Genomic DNA, 24,688 nt, shown 5'->3' on the forward strand with positions numbered 1-24,688 from the left:
ATTTGCGAATTCGTGACTGTCAAGCTTATATCAATATATATGGGTGCACTCGGAGGAACCGCGGTTGAAAAACATGATGGTTTTCGAATGAAGGTAAAATATTGTTTAAGATGTACTAATTTAGGTCCGCAGTGTTTTTCTAGACAATAAAATATTATATTATAGGGGCCGAGTGCACTCGAAAATATCGATCAATTGAAAAAAAAAACTTGTTGCCGTTATCACCGTTATTATTCGTCCACGGTGTGCGTCGATAGACGGCACTCGCATTTAATAGAGGTACACCTACCTGCAGCAATTATCGAATTTGAGACTATTCAGCTTCGTAGATCCGAGTGTTTCGAGTCTCCTGCACGGTGCCTACCCATATCATAATAGTCGTGCGTATACGACACATAGTTCCGGTCGCGCGAGACTTGTGTATTGATTGGGCTCGAGCGCAATATCGTGTTTGATTTGATTAAGTACTTCGTTGTGGGTGCATTAATAATAGTCGTATATTCTGTGCATTATAGCATATATATATAATAGCCGTGATGTATATACGCGGGTCGGAAGGAGCAGATGCATTAGGTTTTTGACATAAGGCACGAGCCGCAGGGTATTGTACACATATACACGTATATTACAGCGTGTTGTACTGCAGTATTTATTGTACTCACACACACTCAGATAAATTCAAATGCACATAAGTTTAAGTATAAATGTTCCAGTGTGTGTGTGTGTGTGTGTGTGTGTGTGTGTGTGTGTGTGTGTGTGTGTGTGTGTATACGAGTACATAGTAGCGATTGTAGGTGAGTGGCGGCGGCAATAATAATAATATATAAAATTTTATAACGGCGGCAGTGGCGTCGTCGCGGGTAGTCGAACGAACGGGGTGGGGGAAAGGGAAAAAACAGTTGTTGTATATTATTATTACTATTATTATATGTGTGTGTGTGTGTGCAGGTGATCCGGTTGATGCGCGAAGGAAGGGGACCGCCAATCGGAGCCGGCTATGTCATCTGAGGAGGACGGCGGCAACCACGGAACGACGGCGGTGGCGGGGGGCGCAGAGTGTTTCGTCGGCGGCGGCGGTATCGGTGGTGGGGGTGATCCGTTGGACGGTTCGGCCGACAAACTGTTGAAGAACAAGGCGAAGCGGAGCAGACAGCGCGTGGATGCCGGTGAGCCGCGTAACAGCTACTCGTCCATACCGAATTTCAGTTCTCGACCGATCGTGTCCTCGGCACCACTGCTTAACCAGGCCGCAAGCTTCTACGGAGCATTTTTCGGCCAAGGCCACCAGCAGTACTTTTTCAACCAGGGCTTCGCGCCCGGTAAAATGCTAAACGAGTTCATCGGCCGTCAAGTCAAAGAAGAAATGGTGACCATGGACTCGTCCGATTGCTTGACGCAGCCGCTACCCGGTCTGCCCGGTTCTCCGGCCACCGGGCCCAACAGCGAGCTGGCCCATCACATGCTCCGCGACATATTACAGGGCAGAAAAAAAGAGCTGCTCGCACTGGAACAGGAGTTCCGCAACTCCGACGACCCGTCGTCGCCGGACAACAGTATTATGAACAACAACAACAATATCAACAGCAACAAGAACGACATCAGCGGCTCGGAAGAATGCGCCGCCGCCACTGCCGCCAAAAATTTGGCCGCCGCGGACATCGTCGACAACTGCACCGGAAAGCCGGTCGACCCGGCCGAGGTAAGCTCAGTTAACAATTTTATTAACAACAATAACAATAACGCGGTGACCAATGATCACGACGCGGACGACATAAACGACGGTACGGATTCCGAGAGGTCTCTGGGATCGCCCGTGTCCGACACTAAAGAAATCAAGGCCGAGGAGCACAGCAAAGACTTCGAGGTGAAAGTCGAACAAAACGAGTTGAAAAAAGCTAGGGTCGAAAATATTGTGTCCACAATGAGGTCCAGTCCTTCGTTGCCGGTCCAGGTCAACGGTTGCAAGAAACGCAAACTGTACCATCCGCAACAGCACGACAACAGCGAACGGTACAACTCGATGGACGTGGACGACGACGACAACGATGACGACGATGAAGAACTTAGTCCCAATGAGCTCAGACAGAAAATGGTCGAGAAAAACGTATTAAAGGACCAACTGCGCACCATGCAGGAACAGTTGGCGGAAATGCAACACAAGTACGTGCAACTGTGCACCAGAATGGACAACGACGACGAGCCCGAAGACGGCAGCGACGCTGAACCGGAACAGGCGGAAATCTCGGCGGCAAGGCACAGTCCACCTATCGCCCCGAAATGCACTACACCACTGCCGATGTTGCCATCGTCGGCTCAACAGATCAACCCAAATTTTTCGAAAATGGTCAAATTTCTACCACAGACTCACATGCCCATACACCCGTCGTTCAACGGGGCGCTAACACTGCTCCAGCAGCAAGTGCTCCAGGAACAGCACAACAATCACAATCAGCACCACGCCATCAACAACGCGGCCGCCATGTACTTGCAAGGAGTCGGTCACAAATTGTTCATGGAACAGGAAGCCAGGCTGGCAAAGGAAGCCGCGATCGCGGCGGAACAGCAACTGCATCAACAGCAACAACAACAACAACAACAACAGCTGCAACAGCAACAACAACAACAACTGCAACAGCAACAGCAACAGCAACTACAGCAACAGCAACAACAACAGCAACAACAACAGCAACACCACCATCAACATCACGTAAACCAAATGAACGCTCCAACACCCATGCACCCGCAGAAGGCCGCCTCGGCCGAGACGCCCGAAAAGATCGCCGCGGTGCCCGGGTCCGGCCGACAGCCACCCACCACGCCACCGTTCCCGGACCTCGACCTGTTGGCGGACGCTCTCAAGTCCGAGATATCCACCACGCTGACCGGACTCATCGACACGATCATGGCCAAGTTCACGCAGCAGCAACAGCAGCGCAAACAGTCCAAGACGGCAGACGCGGCGGACGTGCAGCTGATGACCAAAGACGTCGATCGCAAGTCGCTCCGGACCAAAGTCATCGACCGCGGGAGCCACGGTGCCGACCGCAACTCAGGTTTGGTCAACGGCCTGTCGAAGATGATGAACGGCGCCAGCAGCGGTGGTTACAACGCCGCGAGCCAGGTGCCGGTGACAGGCGTCGGTAACGGCGTGGCGATCGGCGGTGGCGGTAACGGTCTACTGCAGATGCCCAGCAACGGACCGGCCGAGATGAGAAACGGTCTGGTCAACACGACTTGAGGCGCCGGCGCCAGCCTGTACAACGGCGCGGACGCGGTCGCGGCTGCCGCAGCGCTAGGACACGTCCGGGGTGCTCAAATGTTTGCCCCGAAATTGCACGGCTCGGCGGGCCTGAGCAACGCAGCCGCAGCGGCCGCCCTATACTCGTCCATGAGCGGGCTGCCGTCTCACCTGAACCCGTTCTGCATGGAACGCGAACCGGCGCCCGAACAGAACGAGGCTCTCAGCTTGGTGGTGATACCCAAAAAGAAACGGCACAAGGTGACCGACACCCGGATCACCCCACGTGCCATTAACCGCATACTCACCCAGGACTCGGCGAACAACAACAACAGCAGCAGCAGCAACAACAACAACAACAACAATAACAACAACAACAACAGCAACAGTGGCGGAAATCCTATGCAATCGTTGGACGGCAGGGCGCAGCAACCGGTCGGCGGCGCGCAGGCCATGCAGCAATCCGCTGCAGTCATGCAACCCGCGGCCGGCGACTCACCCCCGCCGCCGCCGCCGCCTTCCCAACAGCGGCCGTTCCACCAACAGCAGCAGCAACAGCAATCGCCGTCGATTGCGCCGGCCGCACCTCAGCCGCCGCCACCGCCCACGATGCCCTTGCTGCCGGTGTCGCTGCCCACGTCAGTGGCCATACCCAACCCCAGCCTGCACGAGTCACAGGTGTTCAGCCCTTACAGCCCGTTCTACACCAGCCAGCACCAAGGCGTGCCGCACCACATCCCGTCGTCCAGCCCGCCCGGCATGTCCGACTCGCCACCACCGCCGCCGCCGCAGCACCACCACGGGTCGCTGCTCCACCCCGCCTTGTTAGCCGCCGCGCAGCACCACAACTCGTCGCCGGACCTGATGAGCATGAAAGCCCGGATGGACATGTCCATGGGCAACGGCGGCAACGACAGCGTCGACCGCATTTCCGAGTGCAATTCCGGGGACGGACCGTACGACGGCATGTCGCCTATAATATCCTTTTTATACAAAAAAAACAACTTATACGCATTTTTTGGTGACGATGCGTAAAATATTATATTATATTTTTAGGTTATTTCGTTTATGATCTATATTATTATTATTATTATTATTATTATTGCTATTAGTATTAGGTATTTATACAGTGTACGTCGTTTATATATTATTTATCTAAACGTGGGTAAAATGTCTAATATTAAATCGAGTACATTATAATATAATATATTCCGTAAGAAGTTGAAGGGGGGACGACGCGATTCGCGTGTTCGTGACGAATTATCGTGATATTTCCAATAAATACTTTTATGTCAGAACCATTGTTGGTTCTTTGACGATACGGGGTAATCTTCCCTTCTCCTCTATCGCAACAAAGGTGCAGCACTTGATAATATATTAATATAAAATATTATATTATCTTTCTAACTCGTCGTTTCCCGAAAAACATTCAGAAAAAAGGCGGGTAAAAACTACAGGGAATCCGACACTCACGATGCATATGGGGAGGTTTTCGGGAAGTGGTGGCCATGGGGAAGCCCCAGGAAAATGTATTACACAAACATGTGTGGAAGACCTACAAAAGAAACAAAACTTTCGCGATTAATCGAATTAACCGTCGCTAAGATTTGAAAACGATACCGCTTTAAATGCGAACGTGCGTGTAAGTCTACGCCTGACGATGACGATAATAATAAAATAATAATAATAATAATAATGACGATTAACCGTCAGTGAAATACTGTAACGAAATATATTATAATATTATTATAATGTATCGATTATCCCTATATATATATCTATATTATGATTATAATTTAATACTATGAGAAAATTGGAATACGATTTTTCCCTAACTGTTATGTTTACTCGTCAACCCTGACTCCGATGCACTTGCGAAAAGCCAAGCTGATGTTCTTTTGGGTCCGGTACCCCAGCTCAGCCATCCTGAAGATGTACTTCCCCGACATCAAGTTCAACAAGAACAACACCGCGCAACTAGTCAAGTGGTTATCGAACTTCAGGTAAGCACCTCAACTTTTAGCACAATATCTAGCATTATAGTAAATACTAATCGGTAATGTAGTAATCGGTCGGAGGAGGATTGTTGTCATGAAGTTTTTTTGAATCGAAACGCGCATTTTTTTTTTTAAACCTTATACCTGTGTCGTATACATACTCGCGCACGGTTCATAAAACACGAAGAAAAGTAATTCATCCGAACCATGTGGGTGTTAAATTAATTCCAGCTTTCTTTTCGTCATCGCATGCGGGCCACGTCCCATTTTTTTAAAATATATATATTTTTTTTTTTTTGTAAAGCACCTGCTTTAAGTGTTTCCCCTCTCATCCACCCCCCTGACATAATACGTAAATAATTATAATATATTATATTATTTTAATTCAGTGTGCACGTTTATGTATATATGAACACGCGTGCTTGTGTGTGAGTGTGCTCACACTTACTGAACACAATAATAATATTATATATTGTATTTGCTTATTGCTATTATTATGATTATTCGGAGGGCGGGAGCCGTCGAGGGAATGTCGTCGGCGAAAAAAATAACAAAACTCGCGATACGTGCACAACCACAATATTATAATAATAATAATAATATAATCTCGTTTATGACTCTTTTCCTTGTCGGGTACATATTATTACATGCGATACGGGATGGGTTAGGGTAGTGGGGATGAATTTTAACGCTTTATTTAACATTTTTATATAATATATTTATTTGGAACCAGTCGCCTAATTAACGCTCGTGTCGCACATAATAATATTATGATCGTGTGCCGTTTTCCATTTCTTATATAAAACGTAAGCACGTGTGTATATAATGGTTGGTGTATCCATATAGTGCAGGTCGTGTTTACAATAAAATAATGTGCGTATTAAACACACGCTGCCGCAGATATAGAGACGTCGCGAACGAGACAAGTTTATAATCGTTGTAATATACAATCCATTATACGGCGACGGTTTAAAATATTATGTTATAAATTTATTATATAAAGCGTGTGACGTTTTGAATATAGGTGGGAGGGGGGCGGGCAAAATAACGCTGCAAACCTACGGTACACTTGGTCGCGAAACTCGCGAGTACGAAAACTAAAAAATAAATAATATAGATATGTACGCCGTTAGTAACTCGTGCTGCAGGGCGTAAACGAGTTAAAAGTGATGACAGTTACGTTTCTTAGTTCGGAAGAATAAAACAAAAGAAAAATAGTAAATCATTAGAACTCACAATTTTATCAAATCTATTCCATCAACTTTTAACTTGAGACCCCCCCTTGAAAAAATTTCGCTAACCTACCCAGCCTCGTCAAAAAGTACTCGCATCGTCGAGTTTGCGATTTTCCTCGATTGGCGCAACATATACTCTGAGCTTGGGGTAAAACCGTACACACACTCATAAATCATAATAGCAATATTATAATATATCACCCATGATATTACATATTTTATGTAATATCGCACGATGTGAAAACGGAGGATTTGTTTTAACTCACAAGCATCTACCCCTCCGCCCCATATTTGTATACAAATGATTGGCTTTTCACCACCGTCGTCCGTTTACCTACAGGAGTGCACAATAATAATACTAATAACGTGTACCGCAATATCATATCATATTGAATTATTACCATCATCGTGGTGTACATTATTATTAAAATATTATAACACTCGTAACATTCGCGCACACGATGCTCTTTCGCTCAGGCGTATTAACCCGTCCGTCTTCGAGAGGCGGGGCTGTTCTTCGCCATTATATTATACCTACCTATCTACCTACATTTTATGTAGTATTATCATTAAGCGCACGTGTCTATTATATTATACTGCTCACACACAACATTTCACATAATATAATACGATAATATATCGAGTGCCAGCGTTTCGGAAAAGCGCAATGGTGTACGCGCGACGTATTGTGCGCGGTGTGTGCACCGCACTCGAATCGACTCGATCCGCTGATTTCAATATTATTATTATTATCATCATCGTAATCGTGCGAGCGTACCTAGTAGAATACAGTGTATGCCGACCGTAATATTAATTATATATTTTATTGTATACAACTCTCTAGCGCCCGCTTAGTCTTTTCACCGCAACACATCGTACAACGTTCGAAATTATAATAATAATAATAATAACGACGACGACGACTACGACGACGACGATGATGATGATGATCATAATATTATAGTCACAACATTGTAATATTATAATATGTACTCCGCCGCGTTGTTTCCGATGCGTGCTCGAGAGTCGAGACGAGTGTGCCAATTATACATAATATAATATATAATATTTAATGATAAATCGTAATAATATCGTATACGTAACCCGCCCGTTTCGATAATAATTGTTATTATATTAATACACATTTATCGTACGATACGACGGTGTTATTATTTTATTAATCGTGTCGTTTTTTTATGTGCCTCCAACAGAGAGTTCTATTACATTCAGATGGAGAAATACGCACGGCAAGCCGTCAGCGAGGGTTTGCAGAGATCCGAAGACATACACGTCAACAAGGACAGCGAGATCTACAGGGTCCTAAACTTGCACTACAACCGCAACAACCACATTGAGGTATGCCTCTGCCAACATCACAAAAACGAGTGTATATATTGCGGTATACCTGAACCGGTAATAAAACCGGACATTTTTTTGTCTTTTCACTCTTTTTTGGCGATCATATTATTTTGATAACGAATTATTATTGCCGGGATTGATGATGATGCATTTAGAAATGCACCATACTCATCATAATATCGTGTTCGACTATATACATAGGACTGTATTCGATTAAAACTGGATTAACTGTAATACGCCATACAGAACTACTATTACTATTGTACGAGTATTTTCAAATACGAACCAACATTTTCCGGTTCTGCATCGTCATTTTAATGTTGAAATATTATTTCTTAAAAAACCTCGAAGGTATACAGGCATATTATCGCTCGACCTGTCGAACCTAACCGTAGAAATAGTATAATATATTACGTAATAATACGTTTATTGTGTTTGGTGTGTAGTTCCCGATTTTTATTTTTCCTTTTTTTCTGTTTTTTCCCCATAGGCACCTAGCAATTTTGAGTATGTGGTGCAGCAGACGTTACGCGAATTTTTCGTGGCCATCCAGAACGGAAAGGACACGGAACAGTCGTGGAAAAAGTCCATATACAAGGTCATCTCTCGCATGGACGACACCGTGCCGGAGTACTTCAGGTCTCCGAACTTCCTCGAACAGCTCGAATAAACGGTATATAATTATGTACACACCGTGTATATATATGTACGCATAATATATATATATATGTATAATACTACATTATATACAAGCATTCGACATCGCGTCTGTAAACTGTGCTTTTTTTGTAAAGAAATTTAATAATTATATTATCGTTTTCAATGAGAAAAACGAAAACAAAAACGAAAGCTCAAACATTGAGTTTTTGTGATGGGTTTTATTATATTCTATATATGCATTGTTGTGTACAGTCATTTTGAAAACAAATTTTATAACATTCATTATGTTTTACTTTTTGGTTTCCAAATATTTTTATAAAACATTAAGGGCGGTCTCTTTGTACAAAGAAAAAAATAATATTATGTTGTACAAAAAATTTGAATTTATCTTTACTTATTTTATTTTTATATAATTATATATATATTTTAAAAAGAAAAATTATAATCGCTTAAATATTGAAATTATATATATGTATATGGAATAGTCTAAATGTATATAGGGAACAAGAGACCCACCAATTTTTATTTATAAAAAAAAAACCAATATTAAGATGTATAGTAGAGATATTATTGCCCCAGCGATGGGTCAGTTAATGTACACAACATATTATTTATATATTATATTAATTGATTGTTAAAAACTACATTTTATTCACACGGGGTACCCATTTTATTATTATTATGATTATTATTATTATTATTATTATTATTATTATTATTATTATTGTCATTATGATTATTATGTACCTATTATTATTTTTAATTTTACATCAATGTTTAGGTTAGGTTATATTGTTATTTCACAATTTAATAGCACTTGATAACAAACAAAAAAAAAATTTAAACAAAAAATAATTTGCCTGATAAGGCGTTCAAATACTCCCTCCCCCTCCCCCCACTCACGTGATCTCACATTACTCCAATTATTAACTATCTAGCTTAATTTTTATTTTTTAGTTTATTTTATTTTATTTTATTTATTTATTTTATTATTATTATTTTTTTTTTTTTTGGTGTGGTGAGTTTCTCCTAGTCAAATAAATTAAAAAATAAAAGGATCATATTATATATTATTAAAAATAGTTCTTATAATATTATAATTTCGTCGTTATTATTTTATCATTGTCATTATTATACATAATATTATTATCACCGTTTAGTTTCCCCCATCCGCTAGCGGTACCTCCGCCGACAGACAGACCATATTTCCAATAATATACATAATATTATAATATAATATTCAGAATACAATCAGTTTACAGACAGTTTACAACTCGCAGCATATTATATATATAAATATTAAATATATATATATAATATTCCTATATACAGACTATATGCACGATGATATATACACACGTGCATATTACATACACACACACTCACACAACAGTCATACACATACTAAAATAGTATAAGTACATACACCGAACTTAATAATATAATATGTTTTACAGTCGAATACAATATCGCATACACACATTATATTATTACATATACATCACACATCATCACACACATATAATATAAATATAATATTATTTATAGAGTATACTTACATATTATATTATATTATATAAAATATAAATATATAGACACACTGGCGCAAACATTTTATTCGACACTCGAAGGACATCGCACACATCATATATATATATATACGTATATAGGTACGGTCTCCGCATTCGGACCTATATAATTTGAATTTTTTTTCGTTCCATTTATTTCGTTTTCGTTCGCCGCACGTTTTGGACGAAATGTTTTTTACTTCTTCCGTCGACATAATATTACGCTCGTGTATATTTTATTTTCCACGCATATCAAGCATAATCCGTATATACAAACAACCCTCGGTACACACACACACGCATACACACATACAGACGGATATTTAGAACAGACAGACACACCGAAAAAAAAAAAATATATATATATATGTATTGAATTATATACATCACACAAACAGTTTATAATATAATACAATATTATTATTACACATTACACGACACAATATTAGCAACAAAAAGAAAATACACTATACATATACGCGCTGGACTCGGCGGGCGGCGAAAAAATGCTAAGACTTACAACGATCGCGTCGGATTTCGGCTCGCTTTTCGCCCCCCCCCCCCCATCGCGCGAAAGTTTCAGCTGTAGTTTCAGTATACAAGCGGACGAGAGTCGCCAAAGTCCGCCGCCGCAAGACGGACAACCGCTCACACACACTACACATACACCCACTCACCCACACACACACACAGACAGATCGCATTATAACCCCTATCACATCGCATACACGCAGACAGGCAGGCAGACAGACAGACAGTTATAAAGAAATCACGATTCAGTCGACTTTCGGTAACTCAGAGTTCGTGGGTGTGAGAGAAAAAATTCGCGTTATTCAAAAATGTCGATATACATCCGAAAACCGATTAAATATTTAAAAACCTATCATCATGACATGACGATGGAAAGAGAATTTTTTAGGGTTCAATAGTTACCGACTAGAGTCGACTGTAATAATATATCATACGCATATTATATAGACACACACACACACACATCTCACACACACGCACACACATTCGCGCAGGGGATATGTATATTATAAAATATTTTCTATAGATTTAAACCGATACAGACGCACATAGGAAATATGTGCGACAATAATTATTATAATATACAGAAACAAAAAACGTGTTTATTGTAAGATAGACACGTTCAAAAAATGGCATTGTAGATTTAAACAATAATATATTATATTATTATATTATTACGATATAACTCTAATATTATTTTTTATTCGATTTTTTCACTATTACTACTACTACTACTAATACTACTACTAATACTACTAATAATATACTACGCATAATACATTATAATATAATAAAATAAAATAGAACGGATAAGGTTTCAGGTTGAAAAAAAGTCATTTTTACTACATATAAAATATAAAATAATATTATATACACAGTGTGTTATATTTGATTTATTTGATTTTTGCCGGTTTTGTTTTCACGAGTTAACTATATGTTTAAGTTTTGAGGGTTTTTTTCGTTCGGATGTGTACCTATTTCATATCTGCACGCACGAAAAGAATCTACAAACTATGTACTAGTCTTTTGTTTTATAATAATATTATGTTTTACAATTATTATTATTATTATTATATTTTTTTTTAATTTTTGAAAATAGTTGAACAGTTTTTCGAGTGTGCTAGGATAATATTATATTTACAATAATTAACGTTTATGAAAAAAAAAATTTACTCATAGTCATACGCATAATAATAATATAATGTAACATTTTTAATAATAGTTCAAGAAAAGCAGTTATGCCCTGGGCTCGATCACTATATAATAATATTTTAGGTATAATATAATATAATATTATAGGTTATATTATGTTCATTAATGTCATAATTGTTTTTACTCTAAAACCTCTTGTTATTACGGTTTATTCTTTTTACTCTTCTTCTCGTCTACACGCGTTACAGTACATCATATTATTACGTTTACCTATTAATATTACAATTTTTTTTTCGTTCCCCAAGACTGATGACTTACCCGTCCGTCGTTCAACAATAATATATAATATATATAGATACGAGGGCGCAAATAGGGGGTGAGGAGCCCTGGGAAGTATTTAATATACAACTTCTAAAATTCGTCACGAACACTCCCGACTTTTGAATAAATTGATTTTAACTCAAATTCTTCGGCTCCCTCGCCCCCTCGAAATAATTAGGAAGTTTGCGCCAAAATATATTATATATGTGTCCGGGTACTTTGACTACATTTTCTATTATATTAGAATAATATTCTTTTTTCTGTTACATAGTGACCTCAAATACTTATAAAATGGTATGCACCTGAATATGATTTTTTCCTATTTTTCGTATACGTTTTTACGATATTTGCGTACTGCGCACACGCGTTGCTGGCCGTCTTAAAAAATAAATGTCACGTGATTTTTGTTCAAGTTTTTTTTTTCTTTCCGATGTAACATATTATTGTTATTATTATTATTATTATACAGAAAGCGATGCAATGACGAAAAAATTGTGGCCCGGGGTATCTATATATAATACGATATTAACAAGGCATTTTTTATTTTTCCTTTCGTTAGCGTTTCTTTATACTTATATCATTGTCATAATTATTATTATTATTATTATTATTAATAAATTAGTCCAAGTTGTTTTCTCATATTATTATATTATTTATTTATACGATAATATATATTATTACGATTAACAGTACATGTTTATAGGTGTGCCTATACCTAATAATTGTAATAACAGTCAAACCTGATTAAGCTAATCGTAATGATGACATATATATTATATTGTATGTGTGTATATGTTCCGAAAACACGCGCGTTACACGTCACACTCCTCATTTATGTATGAAATAATAGTTATTACCGCATTACACTATAATATAACATTGTATAACTATATAATATGTCAATGGTGATGTACATGTAATCCTCGTATATACATATACTGTTTATTTCTTTTTTTGTTTGTTTCGTTATTTTTGTTTTTTTTTTTTTTTTTAATGATATGTACCTAATAAAAAAAACAAAAGTAAACTAATATAAATGACCTAAACACAAAAAACACGTGTACTTAATATATTCTATGTTGTTGCAGTTTTCCCACACAAGTCTTTCATAGACGGCGTTCCGTGCTCACCCAGCACATGTCACGTGGTTATAATATAAAAAATCGGAACAATTTTTGAAATTTAATTGAGTTGGTCAAGTTGAGTCGACATTAGAAGTTGAAAACGTCGAGTTGTGAATTAAAATAGTTATTATAATGCTATAGGATCAGATCAGTATGTAGACACGTTTTTACTCTATAAAACCAGTGCAAAGTTTATGTGGGGAAGTAAAGTATTAGATTCAGTCCAGTTAAACGGTTTTAAAACTCATTGATTCACCGTCGGAATAAGAATATAATATACCTAAGATTATAAAAATACAAAAATATGATCATATGGTACGAAAAAATGCGCTGGAATGACGATGGCCGAATGACGTATACCCGCAGTATTAAAAACCCCCCTCAAAAAAAAAAAAAGAAAGATATTCTGAACATTGGTCTGCGGGTGTATATATATTGTGTGTCAAGGTGGCAGGATCTTGCAGGCGTTTGTGCAAACGTTTCCGAAAAGAAACGCATATATACACCCGGAAGTTTCGACACGCTCGACGGCCCGACTCGTCGAACGTATAATGTAACACTCGAAAAGAAATCAATTAAACTCCAGAAGAATCTTACCCCTGCCCCTCCTCCCCCCCCCCCATCCCGTGACTATGTAGACGCCGAGCTCATCGCGAGCGTGCATACACGCGGGATACCGCTTGGTACATATATAAGCACTGGTATATACCTACATTCGGCCTCAATCAACATTCCTCGGATTAGTTTTAAAGCGACCAAATTACTTGTGACCCTCGACCGCACGTGCTCGGTTGGGGTGGAGGATAGGCGAAGAGTGAACCGAAAAAAAGCCCTGACACGCCTGTGCTCGCGTAGTCATCTCCTTTGGTCTGCGGTGCCCGGTGAGACGTCTCGTCACTCGTTCGCCTTACCGTCGCGGAGGTCGGCAACCAGATGTACCTTGTACGTGCACCGCAGTTATCGACAAGCAATAACGGGCCAAAGTCGAAAAAAATCGATTTATATAATACTATCAAACGCTCGAACATAGGTATATCTTATGGCAATAACTATATAACGACTCATAAGCGTATAAATTGTATAAAAAGCGCACGGTTTTTTCGATTTGTGTACTCTTCGGTCATTCATAAGTAATATCCTAACATTCCTAACTAAATGTATATTAAAATATATTTTAACCCTCTTTGATTAGACTAAATTGTAATCATCATTGTATGTATTGTTGTCTAGGTGAAACACACCTTACGATATAATATATTAAAACCTACTCGTGTTTTTGTGGAACATAACAGAACTTTCCATGAAACGTATGCACTGTTTTGTTAAAATTTGTACTAAAAATGTGTCTGTAAAGTATTTTACAAAACATACCTATCCATGGACCATGATTAGCACACACGCATCATATTAAACAGAATTCTGCAGTATTCTGCACTAGGGTTACTGACTAAGATTTAAGTTTAAAAAAACACCAAGTCAAAAAGTAATAAATAGGTTGTTATGAATCATGCAAACACATTTTGAGTTCTTACTTATTTAATAACGTACGTATTTATCTTAGATAATATGATATATAATATGATATATATAGTATATGGTCTAAGGTATTTATAGTGTATATAACCTAACTTGATATTTGTCACAAATTTGACAGAATGTTCTATTATACTTTTCAGTTACTCATTATTTGTTACCCATGCACTTTTTTTTAACCATATAATAATTATCATGGCACATGAATACATGATCTGTTATTATGTTATAAAATAATCAAACATATTTGATTAATATGAATTAAATATTTTTATTCGTGAGGAGATCAATAAATAATATGCATTACCTACAATTTAGTTTAAATAGCTAGGTGAGGTTAGGTTAGGTTTTTGTTATTCATTAAGTTGTATCAACATTTTTTTTTTTGGAGAGGGAGCCTTATTATGTTTTCCCCTCTTTCATTCTATAATTTTATTTTAGCATCATTGGTAAAGCTAAAGTATAAAAACAAATTCTCTGTGGAATCATATAAGCGCAGTCGGTCCTAAAAAGAAATAATAACATTCACAACTTATTATAACTCTTATTCAATTTATTAGTTCGGTAAACAGTGATTATATACGCTTATCACATTAGTATACATTTTAAGTGATATTTGATAACAGAATAAAATTTAAAAAATCACAAATAACACATTTTTTTAAACAAAATGTTTATCTCAACTATTATGATTACATGACTGTACATATTTTGTATAACAATAGTTTATAATTTATTGAATAAATATCTATAAACTCTATGCAAAAATAACGAATTATACACCCATTATTTCATCGGAAGGTAAAATCATAGGCGGAAATCCATTATAATTTCAGGGGGCTAACATTTTTCCAAAACATCACTGTGAGCGGCGTGGGCTTCAATCCTACAAATCTAAAAAAACTGTTTATTTTGGGAGGGGGACAAGCACCCCTCGATTTCTGCCTATGGGTAAAACACCTTTAATGTGTTATTTCAAATGATGTCGAATATAATTAAATATATTATTTCGAGATGAGCGAACAAATGGATTTTGAAAAGAGCGGTAAACGAGACTTTGCCAACCACGGTAATGGTATGGAACAGCACAACACCCGTTCCGAATGACGTGATAAGACGTCATCAAAATATGGTATCACCAAGTAGAAATTTATTGATAACACACCAATATACAGTATCAGGTATGAATAATTATGGTTAATTCATTTCTTATTCTTAATAATTGTTATGCAAGTCCCGTACAGTACTTTCACAGTTTCAGTATCGTGTTGACTACGAAAATCTTTCTCATATTATTTACTTGAAGAGTAAGATTAGGTAGGTTTTAAGACAAGCTGTTGTCTCACAAACCTATCCTTAGTAATTTAATGTTAGTTTGAAATAAACCTTTGGCGCAGGGACAGCTTTGCAGCGATCATGTCCAAGATATCCATTTTGAATTCCGTATTTTCGGAAATCGAAAAGTTGGATTCGGCCGAAGAATACAAAAGAATCATTAAACTCGTCGAGAAACGTGAGTAGTCATTGTTATAGTTTTTTATTTTTTATTTTAACAATCATTGATCCTGTGTGCATTTGTTGTTCTCAGATATACCACAGTTTCCTGAAGAATTGTCGTTGGTTCAAACTAAAGTCGTTTGTCTGATTCATCTGAATCAGATTGAAGACGCATATAACTACATACTGAAGAATGAAGCGTCTCAGTAAGTATCTAGTTTATATTGACTCGCTTACAATTTTCGTATATCTAAATTCTAAATTGTGTGTTTTAATTTTCTAGGAAATTTACGTTTGAAAAAGCTTATTGTTTGTATCGTTTAAACCGCTCTGAAGAATCATTAGAACTGATTAATGAAGAACCTAACCCTGCACACAGTTTCAAGGAGTTGAAAGCTCAAATTCTTTATAAGTTGGAGAGGTAATATAATATTTTATATTTAGCTTATGTGCACGATAAACACTTATTTGGTATAATATGAACAGAACATAGTTAAGGAATCATTAACTCTTCATATTAAAAAGGTTCCTATAAATACTCATTAGTCATTGATAAATGAAAGTTCAAAATCCTGTAAAATGTACCAAGTATTTTGCTTATGAATATGTGAAGTGTATGCCTTATTAAAAAACCTAATAGGTACTCCACACACGTTAACAAAATTACCAGTTCGAGGTCTAAAACAAGTTCTTTCCTATATTAACTGGATATGCTCTTAAGGGGATATTACTCCCACGTTAGTTGTCTCCGTCTTACCAACTTCCAACATAGTAAATATTTGTTCACTCGTTTGAATAGTATGCCATTAGTTTTGATATTAGAGTGAATTTAAGTATTATCAAACTTTAAGGTAAGAACATTATCTATGCAAGCGTTTGTAGATTTTTGATATTTTCATTTTCAAGCAAGATACAAGTATATGAAATAACAAAAATCAAAAATGTTCATATCTCCTTGAAAATTAAAATATCCAAAAATCCACCAACGCTTAAGCATAGATTTATGTTCTTACCAAAAACTTTGATCATAGGTAAATTCACTGTAATATCATAACAAACAGCACACTATTGAAATTAGTGAATTAAAATGTTCTATGTCGTACGTGTGTAAGAAGGAGACAACAAATGCATGGGTAATGTCCACTTAATGTGTGTTTATTGGTTATAAGTTTTGTAATTCACACTAAATAATTTTTAATAATTTTAGGTATAATGAATGTTTTGACATGTATCGAGATATTATCAAACAGAGTAAAGACAGTTTTACAAATGAAAGGGAATCAAATCTTACAGCTGTTATTTCTCAACTTTCTAAGTTAGGAGATGTAAGTTGCTAAGCCCATTTTATAGTACTATACTCAATTCAATAATTAATTTTTTATTTTGTTTTTAGAACAAATATGACATTCCAACTGTTAAACAACATAACACTTATGAATTTATGTATAACATTGCTTGTGTACTAATTGAAAGAAGAGAGATTGAAAAAGCTCAAGATTTACTTGATCAGGCTGCCAAATCATGTAGAAATACATTGGAAGACGAGGAAGCGACAGAAGAAGAAATACAAGAAGAGCTAACAGCTATTAAGTAATTATATTTTGAATTTGGTATATCATACAATTTATATCACACTAATTTAGTGAAATTGTTGCTTTAAAATGTATATCCACTATAAACATTTATACTACATTGTGTAGTTACATATAGCATTTTTATATAAATGTTACATCAAATCATAAAATGTAATTAAGTAAAGCAAGTTACCACTTTAGTTTGAAAAACAGTGTACCTAATATACAAATTACAAATTTATTATTCAAACTAAGATACTATTTAAAAATACAAAATAATTATTACATTATTACATTATTATTATAATGAATAATACAATATTTGGGAGATAACAATAATAATAATTATTTTTCAAAGTTAATAATAACTGATTTCTGAGTAATTAGTATGATTGTATTTATTTCAAACTTTTATACCTAAATTTGATACATAAATATTTCTTAACAATAAATATATTATGGTTAATTTAATTACATTTTACAAGTTTCAAATTATATTACGTAAAAGCTTAAAAATATATAGTTTTTGTACTAAATGTAATATAAATGTAACCAGTAAATTATTAATCTTGTTTTCATTTCAATACAGTTTTTATTTATTATTATTTATACATTTAAGCATAAATTATATCAAAAAAACAGAAGATTTTTGTTATTGGCATTAAACTAATCCATTATTTTTCAGAGTACAAGGGGCTTATTGCTTACAAAAATTAGGCCGTGAGAAAGAAGCACAATCTGAATACATTGACGTATTAAAGTACAAGCCAAAAGATATTGGATCTCTAGCCATTGCTTCAAACAATTTGGTAGTATTGAATCGGGAACACAATGTGTTTGATTCCAAAAAAAAACTGAAGTCAACATTATCTGATGAATTAACTCACAAGTTGAATACTTGGCAGTTGAAAAGAGTTATGTTGAATCATTGTCGTTTTGCGTTAATCACTAATCAAGTAATAAATGAGATAATTACATAAATATTATTATTTTTAACCAATATATATATTTAATTAATTTTATTATTTTTAGTTAGATCAGTGTACTCAATTGTGCTATAACATTGAAAAGAAATATCCTGATCTAATTGAGGATATTACATTATTAAAAGCAGTAATGTTCTGGCGTCAAAACAAAACTTCTGAAGCTATTGATTTATTGAAGAAGTTTGTATACAAACAAGAAAATCCCACTGCTAAGCTCAATTGTACTTTGGTGGCTGTGAAATTATTATTACTGCAGGTATAAAGTTTAAATATTGATATCAGAATTAAAAACTAATCAATGATAATTTTTCAATTTCATATCTTAATTCTAATTTGTTTTATTATATTTCACTATTTATGTTAGCGTGAATAAAACATAATTGTTTCTTGCCATATTATTATTTATTGGCCATGATTATTCCCAACAATACTCCTTGTCTAACAGACACAAGTCTTGTAAACTCCGCTACTAGCGGAGAGTTGTTAGTTAACTTAAAATGAATAGTAATTCATTTTTTTTGAATTCTAAATGAATCTTTTCCAATTTAAGACCATAACTGAACTTGTTGTTATGCAGTTTAAACTATAAAAAAGTTATCTTTAATGATCTACTTAGTATACAATATTAAAATAATTTATATTAATACTTGAGTATTTGAATTTTTTTAAACAATGCATATCAAGGTTTTTTGCATTTAAAATAAAAGTTAATTTACTGTACCTTTTGGAAACATCATCACTTGATTTTGATTATTTCGATTAAGAATAATACTGTATAATATATGTATGTATAAAAAAAATGTTTTTTATTTGATTATATCATGTTAAAAAATATGCTTTCATATTGACTACTTACTGATGTTTATTTATTATTACTTTTTTTTTCTCCAGAACAACACTAATGAAGCAATTACTTTGCTGGAAAATCTTGGTGAATTTAAGTATAAACTTGGAATTGTGAGCACACTTGTTACGCTGTATTTAAATGTTGACAATTTTAAAGCGGCATCTGACTTATTTAATGATACTTTGTCTTGGTACAGTCAAAAAGAGGTAATATATTATTCTTATTCATTATTTAACATTCAACACAATTCTTCAAAATGGATTATAATCATTTAAACATTTGAATATGCAATAGGTGGATAATTCAAAGATAACCATTCTATTAAAACAACTTGCAAAATTACATTTACGAGAACAAGATCCCAAAGAAGCTGCTAAACGTCTGACTCGGCTACTTGAATTAAATCCTAATAATAAAAAGTTTTTGGCGCAACTTATTATCGCCTACACTCAGGTTTGATAAATATTTATTTTAACATTTATTAATCAGTATGTCATTATTCAATAAGAAATTCAATCTAAATTTTGTTTTTCCTTTGAATGAAATATAAGTATTGATCCCACTTAACTGTGAAAACTGTGTTTTCCCAAGTTAACTTAATGGAAAGACAGAAGCATACAATGTCAAACGTTATATAAACTAAGTGTGGCAAAATATTGATTAATCAAATTTAAAAAAAAATAGTACTTAAAGAATAATATATTTAAGGCGATAATAACTTATTTTTTTGTAAATTATTATATCATCTCAACATAAAATATATAAATATATTATCATGCTACAATAGTACTTATAATGACATTTGACAAACAATTGAATTATAAATAGGTATCAATAAGCTGCGAGACATGTCTCAACAAAACATTACACATATAGAAATTATAAATAAAACAGGGACCAGTAGCTCAACATAATATTCTGTTTGTGTAATATCCTTAATGATTGTAAACAAGCTATGTTGCAGATATTTGATGAGTTAAATAAAATTAAGATTTTTGATTAACATTTATACCAAATTTGTCATTTTTTAAATTAAATATTTTATCAATAATTTTTTCAAATATAAATAAGACACTGTGCCATTGTAAAGTAGAATCAACAGTAAATCAAAATAACTGCTACTTTTATAATGGATTAATTATTTTAACTTTGAAGTGGTTACCTGGAAACTTTAAAAAATGTAAAATGTAATTATTTTTACTTTTAGTTTGACCCGGAAAAAGCTCAAATGTACAGTAAACAACTTCCACCATTGGACCTCCAAGATACAGACATAGATTTACTCGAGAATACTAACTGGATGATGGGATCTAAATTAATCAAAAAGTCTACTTTGAAACCAGACTTTGCAGGGTAATTATTTAATAGAAAATGATTATCAATCAAGATAAGTTGAGAAAATAATTTGAATTCTTAGTACAGTCAATGATTTTATTTCAATACTATTAAATATAACTATAAAAACGAGTAATATTCCATTCATTTTATGTCTTAAAAACTTGAAAGAAATTGAATCATTACATTTTATGCTAATTACATATTTTAGATCTAAGGAATGAAAAAATCTATAAATTGCATTTTTAGAGTAAAAACTATATAGATTTTCCTACATACATCCAATTTAATATGTGTGTTGAAAAATAAAAATATTATTTATAATACCACTACTAGATTGATTCTGACTTTGCCAAACCTAAATCGCGTGAAATAAATATTTTACCATAAGTCATCCATAAAATTATATTTTATTATTTTATTTATATTAATGTCTTATTCATTACGCAGATCTAAGACGGATGTAGAGAAGAAACGTAAGAAGAAGAGAAAGATTATACTGCCTAAAAATTTCAACCCAGATGTGCCTCCTAATCCTGAACGCTGGTTGCCAAGACACGAGCGTACTGGATACCGCAAGAAGAAAGACAGAAGAAGCAAAGAAACGGGCATTGGTAAAGGAACTCAAGGGGCCAGCAATGTGTCAAGTGAACAATTGTTAGTAAAAACTATAATTTATACTTAATTTGACCAATTATTAATCAATCACACATCACATCAATTATTTTTCAAGTCATAGTAATTCCTGTGTTAGTCATTAGTTGAGTATAATTGATTACCTACACACTTAAAAAAGTTTTAAGACTACCCATAAATACGTTTGAATAGGCAATTTTCATATAAAATATTAATTACATAAGTTAAATAACCATACAATTTGTATTGTGTTTGTCAAATTGAATAAGTGTTAAATTAATAATAAAAAAAAAACTTGTAGAAATGTATGCTTATATCCCAAAGTATGAAAAATTAAGTGGTTTTTTTTTAATGCTAACTTTATAACTGCCCTAAATTTAAAATATTATTTAATACAACACTAACTTATAATAGAATAGGTATATTTCGCTTAATTCAAAATTGAATATTATGATGTTTTATAAATTTAATTAGTTTACATTTAACTTTTTTTAACAAGTTTATTTTGTGCTATTTTAAAAATAATTTAATATACTATTATTTTTCTTAGTAACATCAAAAACATTGCGGCTCAACCTAAACCTCAAACTGCTCAAGTGCCTTCGGAGAACGCACCCAGGCTTCAACACCGAAAAGGAGGACAATATAAAAAGAAAAAGAAGGGAAAATAAACACACAATTTGTTACTAACCAATAAACAAACATATATATTTAATATTATATTGTATATAATTATATTATAGTATAAATATCAAATTCCATCAACAATTTTTTTAATATAATTTATATTCAATATTTCCTTATCTATTCCATTACATATCCAGTAATTATAATATTATAGATTATCATCTGCCCCCAAGATTTTGATTCCATTTGCGTAACACATTTAATTACCTATTTAATTTCCTTTATTGTCAAATTTTTGGTTCACGGAGCTGGTACTTTGGTTGCCAAACCACATCTCTGTTTATAGTAATCAGGTTTAGACAAACATTCAATCATAAATTTTCCGAGATCGTATTTCGAAATGGCACGACCCGGTGATGAGCCGATTTCCACGCTGTATTCGCCTGACGGAGTGCCAGCAATGTGTGGTGGCATCACAGCAATCCAATCCAGAGATTCGTTAGCCTGTAGCAAATGCAACATTCGCTCATGATCGTCATTGATGCCATGGAACATTGCAGGCACTTTGGGCTTATCGTAAAATAAAAAGGCTGAAATTAACAAAGTGTTTAATACTTAGATCAAAAAAGCAAACAAGTATATAACATTGTTAATGTTATTATAATGCATAAACAATATTACTGGATAAGCAGACTGATACGATTTTCACATTGTTTTTTTCCATTGATGTCAAAATGTTTCTCAACCCATCGGACATTATTGTGGTAGGAGCTGCAAAAGTAATTTGATTAATATACAATTAATAAAGTATTGGTCATAACTCGGTCACAATCTACCTAATATTATTTTATCAAATATTATCATACCCAAGTCATTTCTGGTTCCCAAAGTCACGACAATCGCGTCTCTGCCCTCTACGACCTTGTCTACATCTTCTTTGACCAGGACATCGCCTGTAACCACTTCTACTTGACTGCGAAGTTCTTCGGGCATACGACTGGGATCCCTCATGAGAGCCCTGACTTCCAGACCTGCGCAATCAAAGTTTTTTTAACATAATTTCCGGCGAGTCCTTACTAATCGTCGAAAAAAAATCGCTTAGAAAACCGTCAGCTATGCAATGTTCTCGATGACTTTTTTGTCCCTGCTTAAATCCTCACCTTGTTTCAAAGCGGCTTCAACGGTGCACAGTCCCGTCATACCGGTGGCACCGAAAATTGCAATTTTCTTCATTCTCTTCGTTGTTGGATTGAAACCACGGGACAAACCACCAATTGATTTATGGACACCAACAGAAACGCTACTTCAACGCCGGACGAACGATGAGTGAGCAAATTGAAAATAATAATAGGTATGACGATTGACAGTGGAAAAAATTAATATTAATAATAATAATAATAATAATCACGTTTCGTTTTAACGATTTACGTCCGGCGGCGGCCGACAATCGACGGTTTTTTAACTCTTATCACTTCACGCCCCACACGGCGTTATCATATTAATATTCTTTAGACCGGCGGTTCTCAAACTTTTTTTTCTTGTACCCCTTAAGTATATTATCAACCAGTCACGTACCACTGATGACTAAAAATAAAACGATACAAACTTTACATAGTTAAATACATTTATTTTAAATAAAAATACAATAAAATACTACAATATATAATTATTGATTAATACAAATTTATTAGTGTTTATAAATTAAGATATGAATTAAATAACGTCTTATTATCAATCTAATATTTATTTTTAATTTTCCGTTCTACTACCGTGCGGCCTTCCGCGTACCACTGTCTAGTGGTACGCGTACCACAGCTTGAGAACCATGGACTGAGATATAATGGACTGGTATCGACCACGGTTTAAGATATATATTTTAAACCGTGGTATCGACTACCTTATCGATGGCCCTCAAATGTTTCTAAAGCCGCCTTTAGGCACATCTATACATGTGTTGTAAAAACACAATAATCAAAATAACTAAAAACATTATTAATTATGAAAACATTAAGAATCAAAATAATATTATACTCATTGTGTGGTATTAAAATTTAATATGCATAATATCCGTGAATTTTCGTGACCAAAATTTGTTGAAAATAGTAAACATCTAAATAGGTATACCTGCAATATTAGTAACTTTATTTGTTACTAGGAGCACTTTTACCCCCAGTTATACGTATCTTTCGGCGGCCTATTATGATTAGTGATGGGAATAATCGAGAGAAAATAATCGAGTAACTCGATTATTGGTATTTATCGAGTAACTCGATTATTAGGAAAAATAATCGAATGATAACAGTAATTACTAATTAGTAATTACTATTTATTAGTAGTTACTAGTTACTAATAAAATACTAGTAATTCGAGTATTATTTTATTCTACTCATCAGTTAATGCTTAGAAATCATATTAATATCTCTAATATTGTAATATCTTAAAAAAGAAAAAATGCTGTTAAAATCTTA

General features: G+C 34.9%; 3 protein-coding genes across 4 annotated transcripts; 2 read left to right on the forward strand and 1 right to left on the reverse strand.

Moving 5' to 3' along the window:
- The first annotated feature begins 997 nt into the window (after positions 1–997).
- Positions 998–8,755, forward strand: LOC111033348 (homeobox protein prospero-like). Its single transcript, XM_022314038.1, is given in 4 exon segments — positions 998–4,216; positions 5,087–5,241; positions 7,682–7,883; positions 8,320–8,755. Coding segments are annotated over 4 exon segments (3,756 nt in total). The 3' UTR covers positions 8,500–8,755.
- A 7,141-nt stretch (positions 8,756–15,896) lies between these two features.
- Positions 15,897–22,310, forward strand: LOC111033349 (signal recognition particle subunit SRP72). Of its 2 annotated transcripts, XM_022314040.1 has the most exons (13): positions 15,897–16,035; positions 16,116–16,231; positions 16,307–16,421; positions 16,499–16,636; positions 17,423–17,540; positions 17,609–17,805; positions 18,475–18,745; positions 18,822–19,031; positions 19,667–19,828; positions 19,917–20,075; positions 20,830–20,975; positions 21,408–21,614; positions 22,144–22,264. In XM_022314040.1, the coding sequence occupies exons 2-13, from the start codon at positions 16,135–16,137 to the stop codon at positions 22,262–22,264; spliced, it is 1,941 nt and encodes a 646-aa protein (XP_022169732.1). In that variant the 5' UTR covers positions 15,897–16,035; positions 16,116–16,134. The 2 variants fall into 2 exon arrangements, with proteins under 2 accessions (XP_022169732.1, XP_022169731.1); XM_022314039.1 differs by having other exon boundaries at positions 15,897–16,231; positions 22,144–22,310.
- On the reverse strand, positions 22,277–23,657 carry LOC111033350 (flavin reductase (NADPH)). Its single transcript, XM_022314041.1, has 4 exons — positions 23,381–23,657; positions 23,087–23,251; positions 22,902–22,991; positions 22,277–22,810 (listed from the first exon to the last, which is right to left on the reverse strand). Exons 1-4 carry the CDS (start codon positions 23,451–23,453, stop codon positions 22,521–22,523), a joined length of 618 nt encoding a protein of 205 aa, XP_022169733.1. The 5' UTR covers positions 23,454–23,657; the 3' UTR covers positions 22,277–22,520.
- Between the last annotated feature and the right edge of the window lie 1,031 nt (positions 23,658–24,688).

Source organism: Myzus persicae, unplaced genomic scaffold (genome assembly GCF_001856785.1).
Source record: "Myzus persicae strain clone G006 unplaced genomic scaffold, MPER_G0061.0, whole genome shotgun sequence".
Classification (NCBI taxonomy): Eukaryota; Metazoa; Arthropoda; class Insecta; order Hemiptera; family Aphididae; genus Myzus; species Myzus persicae.

Coding starts and splice junctions, on each gene's coding strand:
- LOC111033349 (XM_022314039.1), top strand. CDS start 16,135: ATGTCCAAGATATCCATTTTGAATTCCGTATTTTCGGAAATCGAAAAG. Junction 17,806..18,474: donor GAAGAGCTAACAGCTATTAA/GTAATTATATTT, acceptor ATTATTTTTCAG/AGTACAAGGGGCTTATTGCT. Junction 20,076..20,829: donor TTATTATCGCCTACACTCAG/GTTTGATAAATA, acceptor TTTTACTTTTAG/TTTGACCCGGAAAAAGCTCA.
- LOC111033350 (XM_022314041.1), bottom strand. CDS start 23,453: ATGAAGAAAATTGCAATTTTCGGTGCCACCGGTATGACGGGACTGTGC. Junction 22,992..23,086: donor GGGAACCAGAAATGACTTGG/GTATGATAATAT, acceptor TTACTTTTGCAG/CTCCTACCACAATAATGTCC. Junction 22,811..22,901: donor CGTATCAGTCTGCTTATCCA/GTAATATTGTTT, acceptor TGTTAATTTCAG/CCTTTTTATTTTACGATAAG.